Raw genomic sequence first — 16,611 nt, 5'->3', positions numbered from 1 at the left:
GCTAGCCACAGCAAGTTAGCAAGGCTCTCGGTGGTTTAGCAAGACCCTACGGCAAAATTAAGATATAAAACGGGGCTAGGGGTTTACTTCAGAAATAGAACACCCCTGGGTTTAACCCCCAGTACAAAAAAAAAAAAAAAGTCCATTGAAAAATGAAGGTCATTTCCTACTGGAAGTCGTCCTTTTTCCTTAGCACGCAGTATAGAATTTTGTAATGCTTTTAATCCTGAGGGGGCCAGAGATTTTCTTAAAGCAGCGCCCTGGCTTCCGCTGGCCCGTTGATAAGACCCAGCACCCTCCCCTCCCCTCCCCTCCGGGTTGGGCCATGCAAGGGCAAAGCTCGCGCCCTCTTTCTACAGGACTTGGGAGCAGACCTCCCCGAGTGCCCTCTCCTCCTCCCCCTCTTGGCATTAAGCTCTGGAGAGTCTTCCTGCCCTTCCCAGCATCCATCTTAGAGTTCAGAGCCGGAGGAAGCTGGAGCCCAACTCCTCTCCCTGTAGGACCCCAGCCCCGGGCACCATCTACGCCCTCCCTATGGGAGCCCGGGGGGCCGAACACCTGCAGAACAGTCTCCCTCCGAGGGAGCGCCCCGAGTAGGGGTGCAGGCGCATTCTTCCCTAAGCCTGAACGCCACACCCACTTCCCCTGAGCAGTAAATCCGGCCCAGCCCTGTCAGCCAGGAGCCAGCCCAGGTTCTCCTCAGTCTGGCCAGTGGGGGACATTGCTAATTCAGAAGGGCACCAGCCAGCCTGCGACGCACTTAGCTAGGCGGGCAGGGGCCGGCTGCATTTAACTCTGCCTTTTTCTCTTTCTTCTTACGCAGTAACCCTTCCCTTATTAAAAACATGCAGACCAGCCACACCTACTGCACACCTCTGAACGCAGCGTTACAGGTAAGATTAATGGCCGTCCCAGGCACACGGCACAGGCCCGTGTCTTCCCCTGCTCGTCTCAAAATATATTAGCCTGGCTCTAATTAGATATTAAATTTTAATTCCGTTAAACTTTTTTCTTAAGTGCACAAAGCATCGCGCTCCCCGGAGGCAAACACGCCGGGCTGCTTCAGCATTAGCGGGATGCTTAGCATTTTGAATATTGTGGCAAAAAAATTAAAAGTTCACTTATTAATATTTATCAGCGGTATCATAATTTCCATCCTCTTATTTCGGAATTTCACTTGAGGCAAAAATACCACAAGTGTAATTACTCTAGCACAGCTATTAATGTGCCGGATGATAGGCCCCGCCTCACGTGACCGGCCATTGTTCACGGCTTAAAGAGAAAGCGAAGCTTTGTGTGTCGTCCTCTCCAAGTCCATCTCAGCATCTTTTTTATTTTGGGGGGCGGCGGGACGTCCGTTTCAGTTCGTGCAAGTCAAATGCTTTTGTTTTAACAATAGAGGAGTTGAAGAAAACTATGTCCGGGTTTTGCGTTGGGTCGATTGCGGCCATGTCAGAATGGTCTGGAATGTTGCTTCCCACTCAGTCTCGGCTGATGAGTCCTCGGGACACGTTGCGCTGACCCTCAGTCCCCAGGGTCCCCTCCAATCCATTGCTCTCTCTCTCTGTCTTTTTTTTTTTTTTTTTTTTTTTTTTTTTTTTGGCGGTACCAGGGATGGAACCACCCAGGGGCATTCTACCCTCAAGCTCCACCCCAGCCCTAGTTTTTTATTCTTTATTTTGAAACAGGGTTTCACTAAGTTGCCAAGGGCCTCACTAAGCAGCTGAGGCTGGCCCCGAACCACAATCCTCCTGTCTCAGCCTCCCAAGTACTGGCACTAAAGGCATGTGCCACCATTCCCGGCCCCATCGCCCTCGGTTGCACGCAGCCGAGTCCCTAGAGCAGCCCGCGCCTCTCCAGTAAGTACGTGGGTGCGGGATCGAGGCCCTCACAGAGCTCCTAGGTACGCGGTCTCCCCTCGGCCATTTCCTGCCCGGAACTTTCTAGAAGGCAGGCCGGAAGGCTTTCCATAAGTTTGCCGTGGCGCTTTGTACAGAGGAAGCTGACATGGGCCAGCTCAGCAGCCCCGCAGACTTTTCTAGCACGCACCCTCAGTGAGGGGTAGAAGGACCCCCGGATGGGCTTTTAGAGTCTACGGGATCTAAACACACAGAGGTGGAGAAAGGGGCCAGTAGTGCCGAGCAGGAGCCGAGGCCTCTGCGCAGCTCTTCCGCACACCCGGCGGCTGCGGTCTCGGAGCAGCATCTGGCGGCTCCTGGAGACCCACATGCCTCTCACCGTGGAACTCGGAGCCCTTCTGCCTCTGAGCTACGCCCAGCCCCATTTAATTCTTCTTAATTTTAAACGGGGTCTAACCAAGATCTAGAGGACTTGGGAAATCGCTGAGGCTGGCCTCCAACCTGCGGTCTTTCTACCCCAGCCTCCCGAGGACTGGGGTGGCAGGCAGGCACCACCAGCCCGGTGCCTCTTTTCACAGGTTAGCAGTCAGTTCACTGAATGCGGCATTTCAGTGAGTGTACGTTATTTCTTTTTAGCCCGCACCAACTTTAATGGGAGAAAGTCCTGTCTGCGTTTCCTTTCATTACCAGTAGTTTACACAGTAACTTTAGAAGAGTACATGAACGCGTGCTTGGATGCTCCACCGTAAATACCATTCATTAGGAACTTCTTTTCCCCAGAGTGTCGTGAAGTACGAATTCAGAAGCAGGTCTATCTGGAGCAGTATTAAAATTACAAGCACATTTTACATTCTTAAGGAGGAAAAAAAGGGCTTCTCCCTCGGCATACCAACTACGCGCTAACCGCACACTAACCGCACGCTCCTCTCCCCTTCAGCCTGTGAGCGATTGCACCGGGCGGGCGCCCAGCGCGGCTGGCCCGTCGTGCCCCCTCTGACGGCGACCTCTGCCCGCACCTACCATGCGCAGCGCGGCCCAGCAAATAAACCGCCGCGGGGCAGCACTTGGGGGAGCAGCTTGCTTCCCCTCCCCATCCCCAGCTGCTGCTGAAGTCCTTCCCGTTGCCTCCGCTTCTCAACACGAGGAAAAATTAGAGCGCAGCGAACAACCTCTTTGTAAAACCGTCACCGGCCCCGTAACGGTCAGGACGCGCGGTGCCCGGTCTGCAAGACGGGCAGGCCGAGTCCGCTACAGAACTAAAACGCAGGACGGACAATAGACTGCAGGGTCCCCAGAAAAAGTGAAGTGACCCAGGGCAACCGGAAAGCCCTGAGGGCAGGGCCTCGGGGTTCACCGGGCCCTGGCACTTTGGGGCTTCTGCAGCAAGAAAGGAAAGCCCGCTCCGTGCGTGAGGGAGGCAGGCTGGGAAGACGTGCAGCAGGCAGGAGCAACTGCTGGGATTCTGTGCCCAGGGGCGTTTTGCCTCTGAGCTACGCCCCGGCCCCGTTTTCTTTCCTGATTGATTGATTGATGTATGATTTCTTTATTTATATTTTGAAGCTAGCTCCTGCTAAATTGCCCAGGGTCTCCCTAAATTGCCAAGGCTGGCCTTGAACCTGGGAACCTTCTGTCTCAGCCTCCCGAATACTCGGGGTGACAGGTGTGCACCACCACACCTGGCTAGAGGTTCTTTCTCTACTTCCTAAACAAAGGCAGTCGCCTCGATTTAAAGGCGGAGGGGAGCCGAAGCCAAGGCTTTCGGAAGGCCGGGGGCTGAGAGAGAGTGTCGGCCAGCTCTGGCTTGGGGACAGCGCGGGACTCCATGTTGGACACTCTTCCTGGCCGTGGGGTTTGTACCTGGGCCAGTTCTCTGCGGCCGGCTTTCCCCTTCACGCTGGGCTCAGACCTCTTCTTTACTGTCAGGATTTCTAGAAGAGTCCCAAGGGCCGGTCGAGGGCACCCCGCCAGACTGTCTTGCGATTAAATCCTTTGTCTCATTAGGTCAGAGGGCCGGGCGTGGCGGGGTCTGCCGGAGGCCTCTCGCCATCCATCCGAGCCCAATTACAGCTGCCCGTTTGTCAAAGTCTGTCCTCCGTCATAACACGGAAAGTCACCGGGTCCAGGCACCGGGTCCACCCGCACGAAGCGAGGGTGGAGGCCGGAAACATCTGTGTGTGAATATGCTCCTTAGCGAGGCCCTCTGCGGCTCAGCGAGACCCTCTTGTAAAATGAAAAAATAAAATAAGAGTGCGCCCAGGTTCAGTCCCCAGTGCCACAAGAAAAGAAAACATTTGGCAACAGGGACCCAGCTTATAAATGAGGACGGGATGTGAGCAGGTTAGGGTGCCGTTTTCTTTAAATACTTTGTCTTGCCGATACTCATCTGGACTGACGGCCACCTTTAATACCGATGGACTTAGGCTCCAGAGAGAGGGGAGAGTTCCTTTTGCCAGAGAGAGAAGTCTCTCTCTCGTCTCCTAAAACCCTCGTTGGTTGGTGTGACCCCACAAAGTAACACCCTGCTCCTGTTGTGTGAGACTTGTTTCCCTGAACGGATTTGAAGCTCATTGCAGAGCAAACGATGGGGCGTGGAGGTAAAAGTGGATTCCACTTCTCTAATCCTCTGTAGGATCTAGGAGGGACACGTTTATGGAAGCCCTCAGAAATTTGAGCGGCGTGGCTGGAATAATCCGATCAGATCTCTGATATCCAATAGTGGAGTCATCAGAATGGGAGCTGGAAGTATTCAGCTGCCCTGGGGTGGGGGGGAGAGGCCTCAGATAGAAACCCATCATAGGAGCCAGAGCCGGCCTGGTCTGAGCCTGTGGGTCTGACCCTGCCAGGCGGGTCGCCCGCCTGGGTATTTCTCCCCCCTGGGTACTTGGGTCTTTAGAAACCAGCAAGGGGACACAGGCCATGAGTCACCCCTCCAGTAAAGTCCCCGTACCTCTTCCAGTCCGCACTCGCCGGCCGGCCATTGGCCGTGACCGGGGAGGAGTGCGGCGCTGGACGGGGACGCGTAGTTTCTTCCCGGCCCGGGACACGGGTGTCCTCACGAGTTTTCTCTCCATCGATGGCAGGCTTCCATGGCTGAGAACAGTATACCTCTCTACACTACCACTTCCCTGGGCAACCCCGCCCTGGGCACCCTGGCCAGCGCCATCCGGGAGGAGCTCAACGGCGCCATGGAGCACGCCAACAGCAACGAGAGTGACAGCAGCCCCGGCAGGTCACCCATGCAGGCCGTGTGAGTACCGTCAGCCCGGCTTCCCGCACGCACGCACGTGGATCCCGGTGGCCGCCTCGTATACTCTGCTGTCATTTCAGGCTCTCCGGAACCCAGGGAGAAGCACGGGTTTCGGGCATGTTAGCGTACCCGGAAACAGGCACTTTGCTGAGAAATGCCTTTCTCAGCCTTGAGGAAACAGCAGTTTTCTGCTCTGCACCTCACGCCACCTCCCAAGCCACCAGCCAGTCCTTTTTCTAAAGTCCCCGTGTGCACAGGAGACCCCGCAGACCGGCCACAGCTTGTTTACTGGGCCGTGGCTGCGGCCCGTAGCCACGCACGTGACGCCGCCACATTATTAGCAGGCATTACCGGTGGCGCAAATCGGAGGCGGAATGATTCATAGATGGCTCTTAAAATATCAAGAGGGAAATTAATGGGAGCATTAGAGCGGCAGACGGGAAGGTAATGAGGGCACACGTCCTGGCCAGAGGCAAGTTCCGTCAGTTGCAGTCAGCGGGGATAGGTGGGGTCCAAGGCTTTCCCCGTCCCAGGAGACGATCACACGACTGTCACACTCCCTCCTGTGGATGCAGTTGATGGCACGTGTTGCTGCGTCCCGGAGCCCTGGGAAGAAGCCACCTTGGCCATAACGCACAGTCTTCCTGACAGGCCCTTGAACATGAGTTGATCCTCTTCGATCAAGGGTCCTTTCCTCGATGAGCCCTTCTGTGGCTCCTCCTGGCTCCGTAGGCTGAGTTTAGGATCCTTACCCAGGAGCACTCACTCCTACCATAGGTCTGGTGGAATTCAGCCGGGAAGCACGTGGCCGGCCTCGTGGTGTGGTACTGGAATGTCGCGGGAAGGGGACCGGCGCTGTGTCCACTTGGTGCCCGTGCAGGGGAGCGGGTACCGGAGAGCCAGAGAATGCAGGCTCAGCGGCTTCTGCCGGCGACCCCATGGGTGTAAACCCTGTGCAGGGCGGAGGAGAGGTGAGCGCCTTCCTTCCAGCACGCCTGCCCACACCACATTCACGCCCGGTGGGGTTTGAGGCCAGCCTCAGCCACTTAGGGAGACCCTCCGCTGAGGCCGTAGCTCAGAGGTAGAACGCAGTACCCAAGTGCAGAGGTCACTTACTCTCTCCGAGGCACGTGGCGGTCTGCATTCCCGCGGTGGGCGCTCAGCCAGGGCGCTGTGGACAGATCACCTGTCCCCGCTTTTCTGTCTCCCGGGCAAACCTCACTGTTTGGTCATGTCTTGGTGGAGCAGACGTCACGCGGAGGCCTCGGCGCTGCGCGATGGGGTCTCGGTGACGCCTTCGCTCCTACCCACGACCCGCACTGGCGTTCCCTTCCTGCACGGCCCCTCCTCTCTTTCCACTGCCCTTGTTCCCCCCCCCCCCAGTACTGGGGACAGAGCCCAGGGCATTCTACCTCTGAGCTACACCCCCGGTCCTACTTTTAGTCTTTTTTAGTCTCCTCTCTCTCCTGTCTCCTCTCTCTCTCCTCTCACTGTCTTTCCTCACTCTCACTCTCTCACTCTCCTCACTCTCACTCTCTCTCCTCTCTCTCCCTCTCTCCTCTCTCCTCTCTCTCCTATCTCCTGTCTCTCTCCTCACTCTCTCACCTCACTCTCTGTCTCTCTCACTCTCACTCTCCTAGCTTTCACTCTCCTCACTCTCCTCACTCTCTCACTCTCACTCTCTCTCCTCACTCTCACTCTCTCACTCTCTTCACTCTCACTCTCTCTCCTCTCTCTCCCTCTCTCCTCTCTCCTCTCTCTCCTATCTCCTGTCTCTCTCCTCACTCTCTCACCTCACTCTCTCTGTCTCTCTCACTCTCACTCTCTCTCCTCACTCTCACTCTCACTCTCTTCACTCTCACTCTCACTCTCTTCACTCTCACTCTCACCTCACTCCTCACTCTCCTCACTCTCACTCTCTCCTCACTCTCTCCTCTCTCTCTCCTCACTCTCCTCACTCTCACTCCTCACTCACTCTCTTCACTCTCACTCTCACACTCTCTCTTCTCTCATCCTCACTCTCTCCTCACTCTCACTCTTCCTCACTCTCTCCTCTCTCCTCACTCTCCTCACTCTCTTCACTCTCACACTCCCTCCTCACTCTTCCTCACACTCTCCTCTCTCTCTCCTCTCTCACTCTCTCCTCACTCTCTCTCTCACTCTCCTCACTCTCTCTCACTCTTCTCTCACTCTTCTCTCACTCTCTTCCTCACTTGCCTTTCTCTTTCTCCTCTCACTCTCTCTCCTTACACTCTCTCCTCACTCACTCTCACTCTCACACTCTCCTCTCTCTCTCCTCTCTCACTCTCTCCTCACTCTCTCCCACTCTCCTCTCACTCTCACTCTCCTCACTCTCACTCTCCTCAATCTCTCTTCTCTCTCTCTCACTCTCTCCTCACTCTCTCCTCTCACTCTCCTCATTCTCACTCTCTCACTCTCCTCACTCTCTCTCTCCTCTCACTCTCTTCTCTCACTCTCCTCTCTCATCCTCACTCTCTCACTCTCTCCTCACTCTCTCTCACTCTCATTCTCACACTCTCCTCTCTCCTCTCTCTCTCTCCTCTCCCCTCTCCTCTCAATCTCACTCTCCTCTCTCTCTCTCTCCTCTCACTCTCACTCTCCTCTCTCATCCTCACTCTCTCCTCACTCTCTCACTCTCATTCTCACACTCTCCTCTCTGTCTCTCCTCTCTCTCTCTCCTCTCCCCTCTCTCTCCTCACCTCTCTCTCTCACTCTTCCTCACACTCACTCACTCTCACTCTCTCTCCCCTCTCCTCTCCCTCCCCTCCCCTCTCCTCTCCCTCTCTCCTCTCTCCTCTTCCTCTCTCTCTCCTCTCCCTCTCACTCACTCTCTTCTCTCTCTCTCCTCTCTCTTCACTATCCTCTCCCCTCTCTCTCTCTCCTCTCCTCTCTCCTCTCTCTCCCCTCTTTCTCCCCTCTCTCCCCTCTCTCCTCTCTCTCTCTCCTCTCTCTCTCCTCTGCCCCTCCTCTCCCCTCTCTCTCCTTTCTCTCTCCTCTCCCCTCTCTCTCCTCTCCCTCTCCTCTCTCATTCTCCCCTCTCACTCTCTCCTCACACTCCTCTCTCTCCCCCTCTCTCTCCTCTCTCCTCTCTCTCCTCTCCCTCTCTCCTCTCCTCTCTCTCTCTTCTCTCTCTCTGTCCTCTCCTCTCATCTCTCTCCTCTCTCCCCCCCCTCCTCTCTCTCCCCTCTCTCTCCTCTCTCTTCACTCTCTCCCCTCTCACTCTCTTCTCTCCTCCTCACACTCTCTCCTCTCTCTATCCGTTCTCTCCCCTCTCTTCACTCTATCCTCTCACTCTCTTCTCTCTCCCCTCTCCCTCTCTCCTCTCTCCTCTCCTCTCCTCTCTCTCCTCTCGTCTCTTCTCTCTCCTCCCTCTCTCCTACCTCTCTCTCTCTCCTCACACCTCTTTCCTCTCTCCTCTCTCTCCCTCTCTCCTCACTCTCACACTATCCCCTCACTCTCACACTCTTTCTCCTCACACTCTCTCCTCTCTCCTCTCTCCTATCTCTCTCCTCTCTTTCTCTCTCCTCTCTCCTCTCCCCTCTCTCATTCTTTCTCTCACTCTCTCCTCTCACTCTCACTCTTTCCTCTCTCTTCTCCCTTCTCCCTTCTCTCCCCCTCTCCTCTCTCCTCCCTCCTCTCTGTCTCCTCTCTGTCCTCTCTCCTCTCCTCTCTTCACTCTCACACTCTTTCTCCTCACACTCTCTCCCTCTCCTCCCTACTCTCTCTCTCCTCCCTCCCTCTCCTCTCTCCTCCCTCTCTCCTCTCTCCCCTCTCTCTCTTTCTCTCCTGTCTCTCTCTCCCCCTCTCTCTCCCCCCTCTCCTCTTGGAGAGAAGGAGAGAGGAGAGAGAAGGAGAGAGGGGGGAGAGAGGAGAGAGGGGAGGGGAGAGAGGAGAAAGATCCTCTCCTCTCTCTCCCCCCCCTCTCCCTCTCCTCTCTCTCCTCTCTCCCCTCTCTCTCTTTCCTCTCCTCTCTCCTACCTCCTCTCTCTTTCTCCCCCCTCTCCAAGAGGAGAGAGAGGAGAGAGAGAGAGAGGAGAGAGAGAGTAGGGAGGGGAGAGAGGGAGACAGAGAGAGGAGAGAGAGGAGAAGAGAAGAGAGAGAGAGGGGGGAGAGAGAGAGAGAGAGGGAGTGTGAGGAGAAAGAGTGTGAGAGTGAAGAGATAGAGAGGAGAGAGAGAGAGGAGAGGGAGAGGGGAGGGAGAGAGGGAGAGGGGAGGGAGAGAGAGGAGAGGAGAGGAGAGGAGAAGGGATGGAGAGAGTGTGAGGAGAAAGAGTGTGAGAGTGAGGAGATAGTGTGAGAGTGAGAGTGAGAGTGAGGAGAGAGAGGAGGAGAAAAGAGAGTGAGAGGAGAGGGGAGAGAGAGGAGAGAGAGAGGTGTGAGGAGAGAGTGAGAGGGGATAGGAGAGAGAGGAGAGCGGGGAGAGAAAGAGAGGAGAGGAGAGAGAGAGAAAGGAGAGGAGAGAGAGGGGAGAGAGAGAGGGAGGAGAGAGAGAGGAGAGGAGAGAGAAGAGAGGAGAGAGGAGAGAGAAAAGAGAGGAGAGGGAGGAGAGAGGGGAGAGAGAGAGGAGAGAGAGGGGAGAGAGGAGGGAGAGAGGGGAGAGAGGAGAGAGGAGAGAAAGAGAGGAGAGGAGAGAGAGGGAGAGAGAGAGGAGGGAGAGGAGAGAAGAGAGAGGAGAGGAGAGAGAAGGAGAGAGAGAGGAGAGAGAGGAGAGAAGAGAGGAGAGAGAGAGGAGGGAGAGGAGAGAAGAGAGAGGAGAGAGGAGAGGAGAGAGAAGGAGAGAGAGAGAGAGCAGAGGAGAGAGGGGAGAGAGGAGAGAGGAGAGAAAGAGAGAGGAGAGGAGAGAGAGGGAGAGAGAGAGAGAGGAGAGAGGAGAGGAGAGAGTGTGAGAGTGAGTGAGGAGAGAGGAGACAGTGATAGTGAGGAGAGAGTGTGAGGAAGAGTGAGGAGAGAGAGAGGAGAGGAGAGAGGAGAGATAAGGGAGAGAGGAGAGAGTGGGGGAGAGAGAGAGGAGAGAGGAGAGGAGAGGGGGGAGAAGAGAGGGAGGGGGAGAGAGAGGGAGACAGAGAGAGGAGAGAGAGGAGAGAAAGAAAGAGGAGAGGAGAGGAGAGAGAGAGAGGAGAGAGAGGAGAGGAGAGGAGAGAGGGAGAGAGAGGAGAGGAGAGAGGGGAGAGAGGAAGGAGAGAGAGGAGAGAGAGGGAGGAGAGGGAGGAGAGAGAGGAGAGATAAGGGAGAGAGGAGAGAGTGGGGGGAGAGAGAGAGGAGGGAGGAGAGAGAGAAGAGGAGAAGAGAGAGGAGAGAGGGGAGAGAGGAGAGGGAGAGGTGAGGAGAGGGGGGAGAGAGAGGAGAGAGGAGAAGAGAAAGGGAGGGGAGAGAGAGGGAGAGAGAGAGGAGAGAGAGAGAGGGAGACAGAGGGGAGAGAGAGGGGAGATAGAGGAGAGAAAGAGGAGAGAGGAGAGAGAGGGGAGAGTGTGAGAGTGAGAGGGAGGAGAGAGGGAGGAGAGGGAGAGGAGAGGAGAGAGAGTGTGAGAGGAGAGAGTGAGGTGAAAGAGTGAGAGAGTGAGGTGAGAGTGAGAGAGTGAGAGTGAGTGAGGAGAGAGTGTGAAGAGAGTGATAGAGTGAGAGGAGAGTGAGAGTGAGGTGAGAGTGAGTGAGGAGAGAGAGAGGAGAGTGATAGAGTGAGAGTGAGTGAGAGTGAGTGAGGAGAGTGTCCCTCACTCTCTGACTCCTTACCTGACGGAGTCGGCCAAGTACTGGGTGACGGGGCGCATCTTGGCCTCTGCGCCAGCGGTCCCTTCTTAGAAATTTCTCCTGAGGTGGCAAGTCAACAGAAATAGAGAGATTAATGGCAATCGAGAGACCATCTCGTGCACAGGGACAAAGGGAGGGATGGCGTCACTCACGGCAGAGGTCAAGGTGGGGTGTCCAGAGCAGCGTTCCCGTGGTGTCTAAACAGGCGCAGTGCAGAGGCCCGGGCACAGCAGGAACGATCACCAGCACCCTCACGTCGGGGGCTGGCGGGGCGGCCGCCTGTTGAGCTGGGGATCCTGCATCACTCAGCCCAGGTCTTCCTCCAGCAGTGCAGGTGCAGACGGACCCACCCCCGTCTGTGCCTGACAGAGGGATGGGTAGCCATTGGCTAAATGCACTGGGCTGGAACTTTGATCAACTGGATTTGGGCAGGGCTCCAGTAAGAGGCTCCCCCCCCCGCCCCCGTCTCACGTCTAGCCCCCCAAACTCCTGCTTTGAAGGGCAGGCCTGGGTGCCACTCTGTTCTGAAGGCTGTCAGAGGGCGTCAGTTACACGCAAAGCCAGCTAGCCTAGCACCGAGGCTGCTTATGAGCACTTGCTACTGGTCAGTTAAAAACGCATCCCTCCTGCAGCCGGCAGAGGGGAGAGGGCCTTTTTCTTGTTGTTGTTGTTGTTAATTGGCTCCTTTTCCATATCAGAAGCCCGGCTATGCAGATGCAGAGCAGTCTGTACCTGCAAAGGATCTCTGGTAACTAGGATTTACTAACAGCGTCTCTCAGTTGTTAGGGAGCTGGCTGCGCGTGATGGCGGTCCCTTCGGGTGAGCGAGCGCAGGCTCATAATGGGAGAGTTGGCGGCCAGCAGCGGCCCGCTTGCCTTGTTGACGGTGACAGCGTTGTCCTCCTGATGGGGCTCCACACGCTTATCGCCTTGTTGTGTCGGGCGGGCCTTTCACCCTGCCTTTGTGTTTCCTGCTAGGGCTTTTCTTGCCTTATTGACAGTCTGGAAAAATCTGCATTAATTTGGAGTCTCCAGCATGTATCACGGCGTCTCTTTGCTGTGTTTGCGTGAAGTTGATTAATGATAGCACCTCTCTGGGGTCGCCCTCTGGAGACTTCCTGCACCGGCTCTGCATGCTAACTAGCAAAGCGGACCACAGGCGAGCGCCCGCCGTCAGCCCAGCCTCCCTCGCACCTCCCATTGCCCAGGATTGTCTCAGGTGGCCCTTCACCGGGCTGGGGGCCGCAACCTGGTTCTGCTGCGCGCCTAGGACCACGTGGCCGCGCCTTAGAGATGCACACTTGAGCCGGGCGTGGTGGCGGCACTTGTCATCCCGGGAGGATTGCGGTTGGAGGCCGGCCTCAGCTACTTAGCGAGGCCCTTTGTGAGTCAGTGAGACCCTGTTTGAAAATAAAGAATAAAAAAATAGGGCTGGGGTGGAGCTCAGAGGTCAAATGCCCTTGGGCTCCATCCCAAGCACCTCTGAGACAGGGCCAGCTCCAGCAGTACCACGCCGAGCGCCTGCCTGCGTTTCTGGCGGGGCCAGAGCGCGTGAGAGAGAAGTGGAGTTGGAAGCTGCTAGGGTTTCCCCATTTCCTCCTTCCTGGCCCCAAGAGGCAGCGTGGCTGCACGCCAGGGCACGGGCTGTGCTGGAACCTAAACGAATCTCTGCCTCTTTCCCCAGGCACCCTGTCCACGTCAAGGAAGAACCGCTCGACCCGGAGGAAGCCGAAGGCCCCCTGTCCTTAGTGACAACAGCCAACCACAGCCCAGACTTTGACCAGGACAGAGATTACGAAGAGGAGCCCGTACAGGAGGACATGGAGTGAGCCCCGCCCGGCGGGCCTGGCCCCGAGAATGAAGACTGGGGAAAAGACGACCACAGAGACAAAGACAGACAGACCCGCGCCCGGGCGGGCAGGCGGGCGGGCGGTGACAAGGCCTCCACGCGCTGTACGGTCCGGAGGAGCCTCTCTGCGGCACCTGGACGCCCGGGGAACCCCGCCCGTTAAACTCTTCGTGCCATCCAAAAGCCCATTTGGGAGTATTTTTGATTTTTCTACTTTTTGTTGAAAAAGGGATTTGTACTCTGTGCATTGGAGGGACTTGTTTGGTACTTGGGATTTTCCTCTCTTCACCGTCAACACCAGTGTTGTGAACCTGCTGGACTGACTTCTCAGCAGCAGAAGGACCTCCACCTGCAGCCCCGCCGCCCCCGCCGCCGCTCGCCGCCGAGGACGGACAGACACGGACGCTGCCAGCTGCCGGCCGGGGCGCGCCCGCCGCAGACTGGCTCCGCCCAGGGTCCAAGGTGCCAACGGACAACCTGTTTGCACAGTTTTGCATGTTGATATCACTGCCTTTATTCTGCTTTTTCTTTTCTTTCTTTCTTCCTGTGTTTTTTTGTTTTTTTTTTTTTTTTTTTTTGCTTCCAGTGGGATGGGGAAGGCCTTTGTGTGTGTGCTGGGGGAGGGGCTAAATTTTACCCCTAACAACTTTGTATTGCTTTTTTTATTTTTATTTTTTGCTTCTACTTTACTTTTTTTTTTTTTAAGTTCTGACCTCAGGCCTCAACTTGGGCCGTGGCCTCCTGGAGGCTCCAAGTTTTCTGTATCTTGTGATGAATGTCAAATAGGTGTTTTTATTATACACGGCTGAATGTCATAGCTTGTTCATAGTTCTCTGTCCCTCATTCCAAACAGACATCGCCACATGTCGCTCAAGTCAGAAAACATTCCGTTTTGGTCTTTTTCAAAAGAAAAAAAAAAGAAAAAGAATAAGAAAAAAAATAAGGTCCCAAATGCTGCACTGTACACACGAAGGTCATGCCACCGAGATGTATCGCCCTTCAGAGAATGAACGACCGAAAAAGAAAAACAGAGACTCTCTAGGAACACTGGGGCGCATCCCGCAGAGCAGCGGGGGGCGTGAGGGGGTCGTTTTAGATTTTTCTTTCTTCTTTCTTTTTGGTATTAAGCATCATTTTGAATAAATGCCATGATGTTCTACCAGTGTGAGGGAAAGGGCACCACCAGGAAGAAACAAAAACAGGGGAAAAAACCCTAAACCACTAGACTGACATCATGGCCTGGAAATAACCTCCTACGTAACCACGTGGCGAGGCCTCGGGCTCCCTGTTCTTATAACCAGACGGTGAGTTTGTTTGCAAAATGACCAAAAAAAAAAAAAAAAAAAAAACCAGCTTCTTCCAGCAACCTTTGGTGAACAGGGTTGACCTGCGGGTGGGGCGGAGCCGAGCATCCCCTGGGTCAGGCGTGCCTGGCGGCGTCAGTCCACCTGCGCAGTGCGGCTTTGGAGGGACCCTGACTGGGAGCGCACGAGGCCCAGCACCGCACGCTCCTTCCGGACCTCCTGCACTTGGGTGGGTGATGCCGTATGGCCAGGGCACCCCAGTATCCCAAACTAGCGGAGAACATCGGGGAGGCCAGCCTGCCAGCGGCCCCGGGCCACTGGGGAGCCCCGCCAGCAGAACAGGATGGCTCTGAGCGGTCCGACCCCGCACCCCCACCCACCTCTGCACCTGCTTCCCTGCCACGTATTTATCTAGGACTTTAGTTTTTTGTTTTAGTCCGAGAGCCTCTCGGAGCTTAATTTATATTCTGTGTACCTTTTCTTTCTAAAATTACCAAAGATCTTACACAAAGGTAAATTAAGTTCTCTTGTTTTATGCTTTATCTGATGAAGCCAAATATCCTCTCATTGTTGGTCAGAGGAGGTGAAAGCGCTTCCAGGCGATGTGAGAGACAGGCTGTTGCTCACCGAGCCCAGGCCGCTCCTGTGTGTAGAGTCCGTTGGCGAGACCGAGTGGGGAACAACCAAAGTCGTTACTTCCTTCCGGCGTTTCTCTTCTTTTCCTTTCTTCTTCTTTTCCCATACCTCTAATAGACACCCAGACTCATTCTTAGAAACGATGGGCTGCTGAAAGGCAGGCAGAGCAAAGTGTTAGACTTGCCACGGGAGGGGCGGAGCGAGGCCCCTTCTCAGGGCCAGTGGACGCGCGCGCCGACAAGTAGGGTTTCCAGCAGAGGAGACAGCCAGGGTGGAACTCCGAACAGACTCTCATCCTGTCTTTGGTAAGATGACATGCCACTTTGGCTTAGAGACTGTGCTCTGACCACCGACCAAGTCTACGCTGGCATATGTCTTCCACTTTCTTTTGATTCTTTTTTTTTTTTTTTTTTGGATTGGGCGTGGATCCGCATTTTTTGTTAAGTAAGAATAAAGAGAGAAGTAACACTCCCTTCCACTCAGGAGTCTGGTACAGGAACACCTTCAGCAGTTACTTTGGAAGAGTCGCTCGCTTCTGTTCCCAGGCCAGTCTGTGGCCACTCACGGATGTCTGGCTGTTTCTCGTCCCCGCCCGACTTTCCCGGACAGCCGTGCACCGCGCAGGCCGGAGCCGGGCAGGGTCACGGGAAGGGCCCCGAGCTTCTAAACGGAGTGGCTGCTGCTCAGCTTGGTATTCAACAGAGGATAAAAATCTGGTAGATTAGTCCATTCTCAGCATGTGTAGCTAGACACGAGTAAGATAACAGCATGAGAACCGTTAGTACGCATACCTCAGTTTCAAACCTTTAGGGAATGATTAAAAAAAAAAACATTTCACTCAGTTGCACTTAGTGGTATGTTTGCATGCTTACTCTAAAGACTGTAGCAAAAAAAAAAAAGAAAAAAGAAAGATTAGATTTTACATATCTTTGCAGGTGTCACAGCCTCGCAGAAGAACCAACCGAAAAACAAAAACAAAAAAAAAAAACAAAAACACAAAAAAATTTTTTTCTCAGGCTTTGCGGCGAGCAAACTTTCACTATGATTTTTATGATTCTGTATCCCTCGGAGTCGTTCGGTGGCTTCTTTGGGATGGGGTCTGTTATGTTGTACATATAACCCACTGTGTCTGTGTGAATCCTTGTGTTTTTTGGGGGAGGGCGAAGGGCGGTTCTTTTTTTAGATATTGTTTCTAAAAAGGAATAAATGCATACACCCGTTTGTCAAAACACCTTTGCTTTCTGTGCAACTGCTTTATATTAATTATCTTGGGGGAAAAAACTACTGTATGTAATGGAATCGCAGAATATTCTGCATATGTATTTAGTTACCCTTGCTTTAAGAATATTGGATGACATTTCTTGACACGTGGGAGAGAGGAACTCCCTTTTTCTTTCTTTTTTTTTTTTTTTTACTTTTAAAATGTAACATAGCTGACAAATTTTTCCCCTGTTCTCGATTGGAACATTTTGTACAGGTTTGCGTGCGTGCCCGTGTGTTTTAATCTGTTTTTGATACGCCCCTAACCCTGTGTTGATTCTACCGCTCCCTTCCTGGCTCTTAAACAAGTTCATACCTTTGAAAAGAGAAAAAAAAATGTTGTTTAAAAAAGGAAATGTTCCTCCTGCTACAGTACATATTTTGCATGAAGACATTCCCCAGTCACACTTTCAAGGTTTTATCAGTGAAGTTGTGATTAATAACGGGGAGTGTCAAAGATATTAAACTTTTGTATAAAAAATTTTACAAGGTGCCAAGATGTAAAGACAGTTTGTTACTTTTTTCTTTTTTCTCAGAAAAAGCCGTACCCGAGGGAGAGGCTCCCCGTGCCCCGAGCACACTCTCAGGAGTGGGCCTCCCTCCTCCTTGTCCCGGGACCTAGGCTCTGTGTCCGTCAGGTGACTTAGGCCGCCCCGCCGCACCAGCAAGGAGACGCCACGTCGGTCGT

The 16,611-nt window shown here is 54.2% G+C and overlaps 1 protein-coding gene across 1 annotated transcript in view; it reads left to right on the top strand.

Moving 5' to 3' along the window:
- FOXP1 (forkhead box P1) overlaps positions 1-12,703 on the top strand; it is a gene marked incomplete at both ends in the record, with an annotated part of 200,234 nt that extends 187,531 nt beyond the window's left edge. The window contains 3 exon segments of the mRNA XM_080718125.1: positions 824-893; positions 4,940-5,106; positions 12,559-12,703. Coding sequence (XP_080574251.1) covers positions 824-893; positions 4,940-5,106; positions 12,559-12,703 — 382 coding nt within the window.
- Positions 12,704-16,611: the final 3,908 nt, after the last annotated feature.

The sequence above is a fragment of the Muscardinus avellanarius genome (assembly GCF_963383645.1).
Source record: "Muscardinus avellanarius genome assembly, chromosome: 22".
Taxonomy (NCBI): Eukaryota; Metazoa; Chordata; class Mammalia; order Rodentia; family Gliridae; genus Muscardinus; species Muscardinus avellanarius.
Note: the sequence above shows the minus strand (reverse complement) of the source record. Positions and strands in the feature narration are given on the sequence as shown.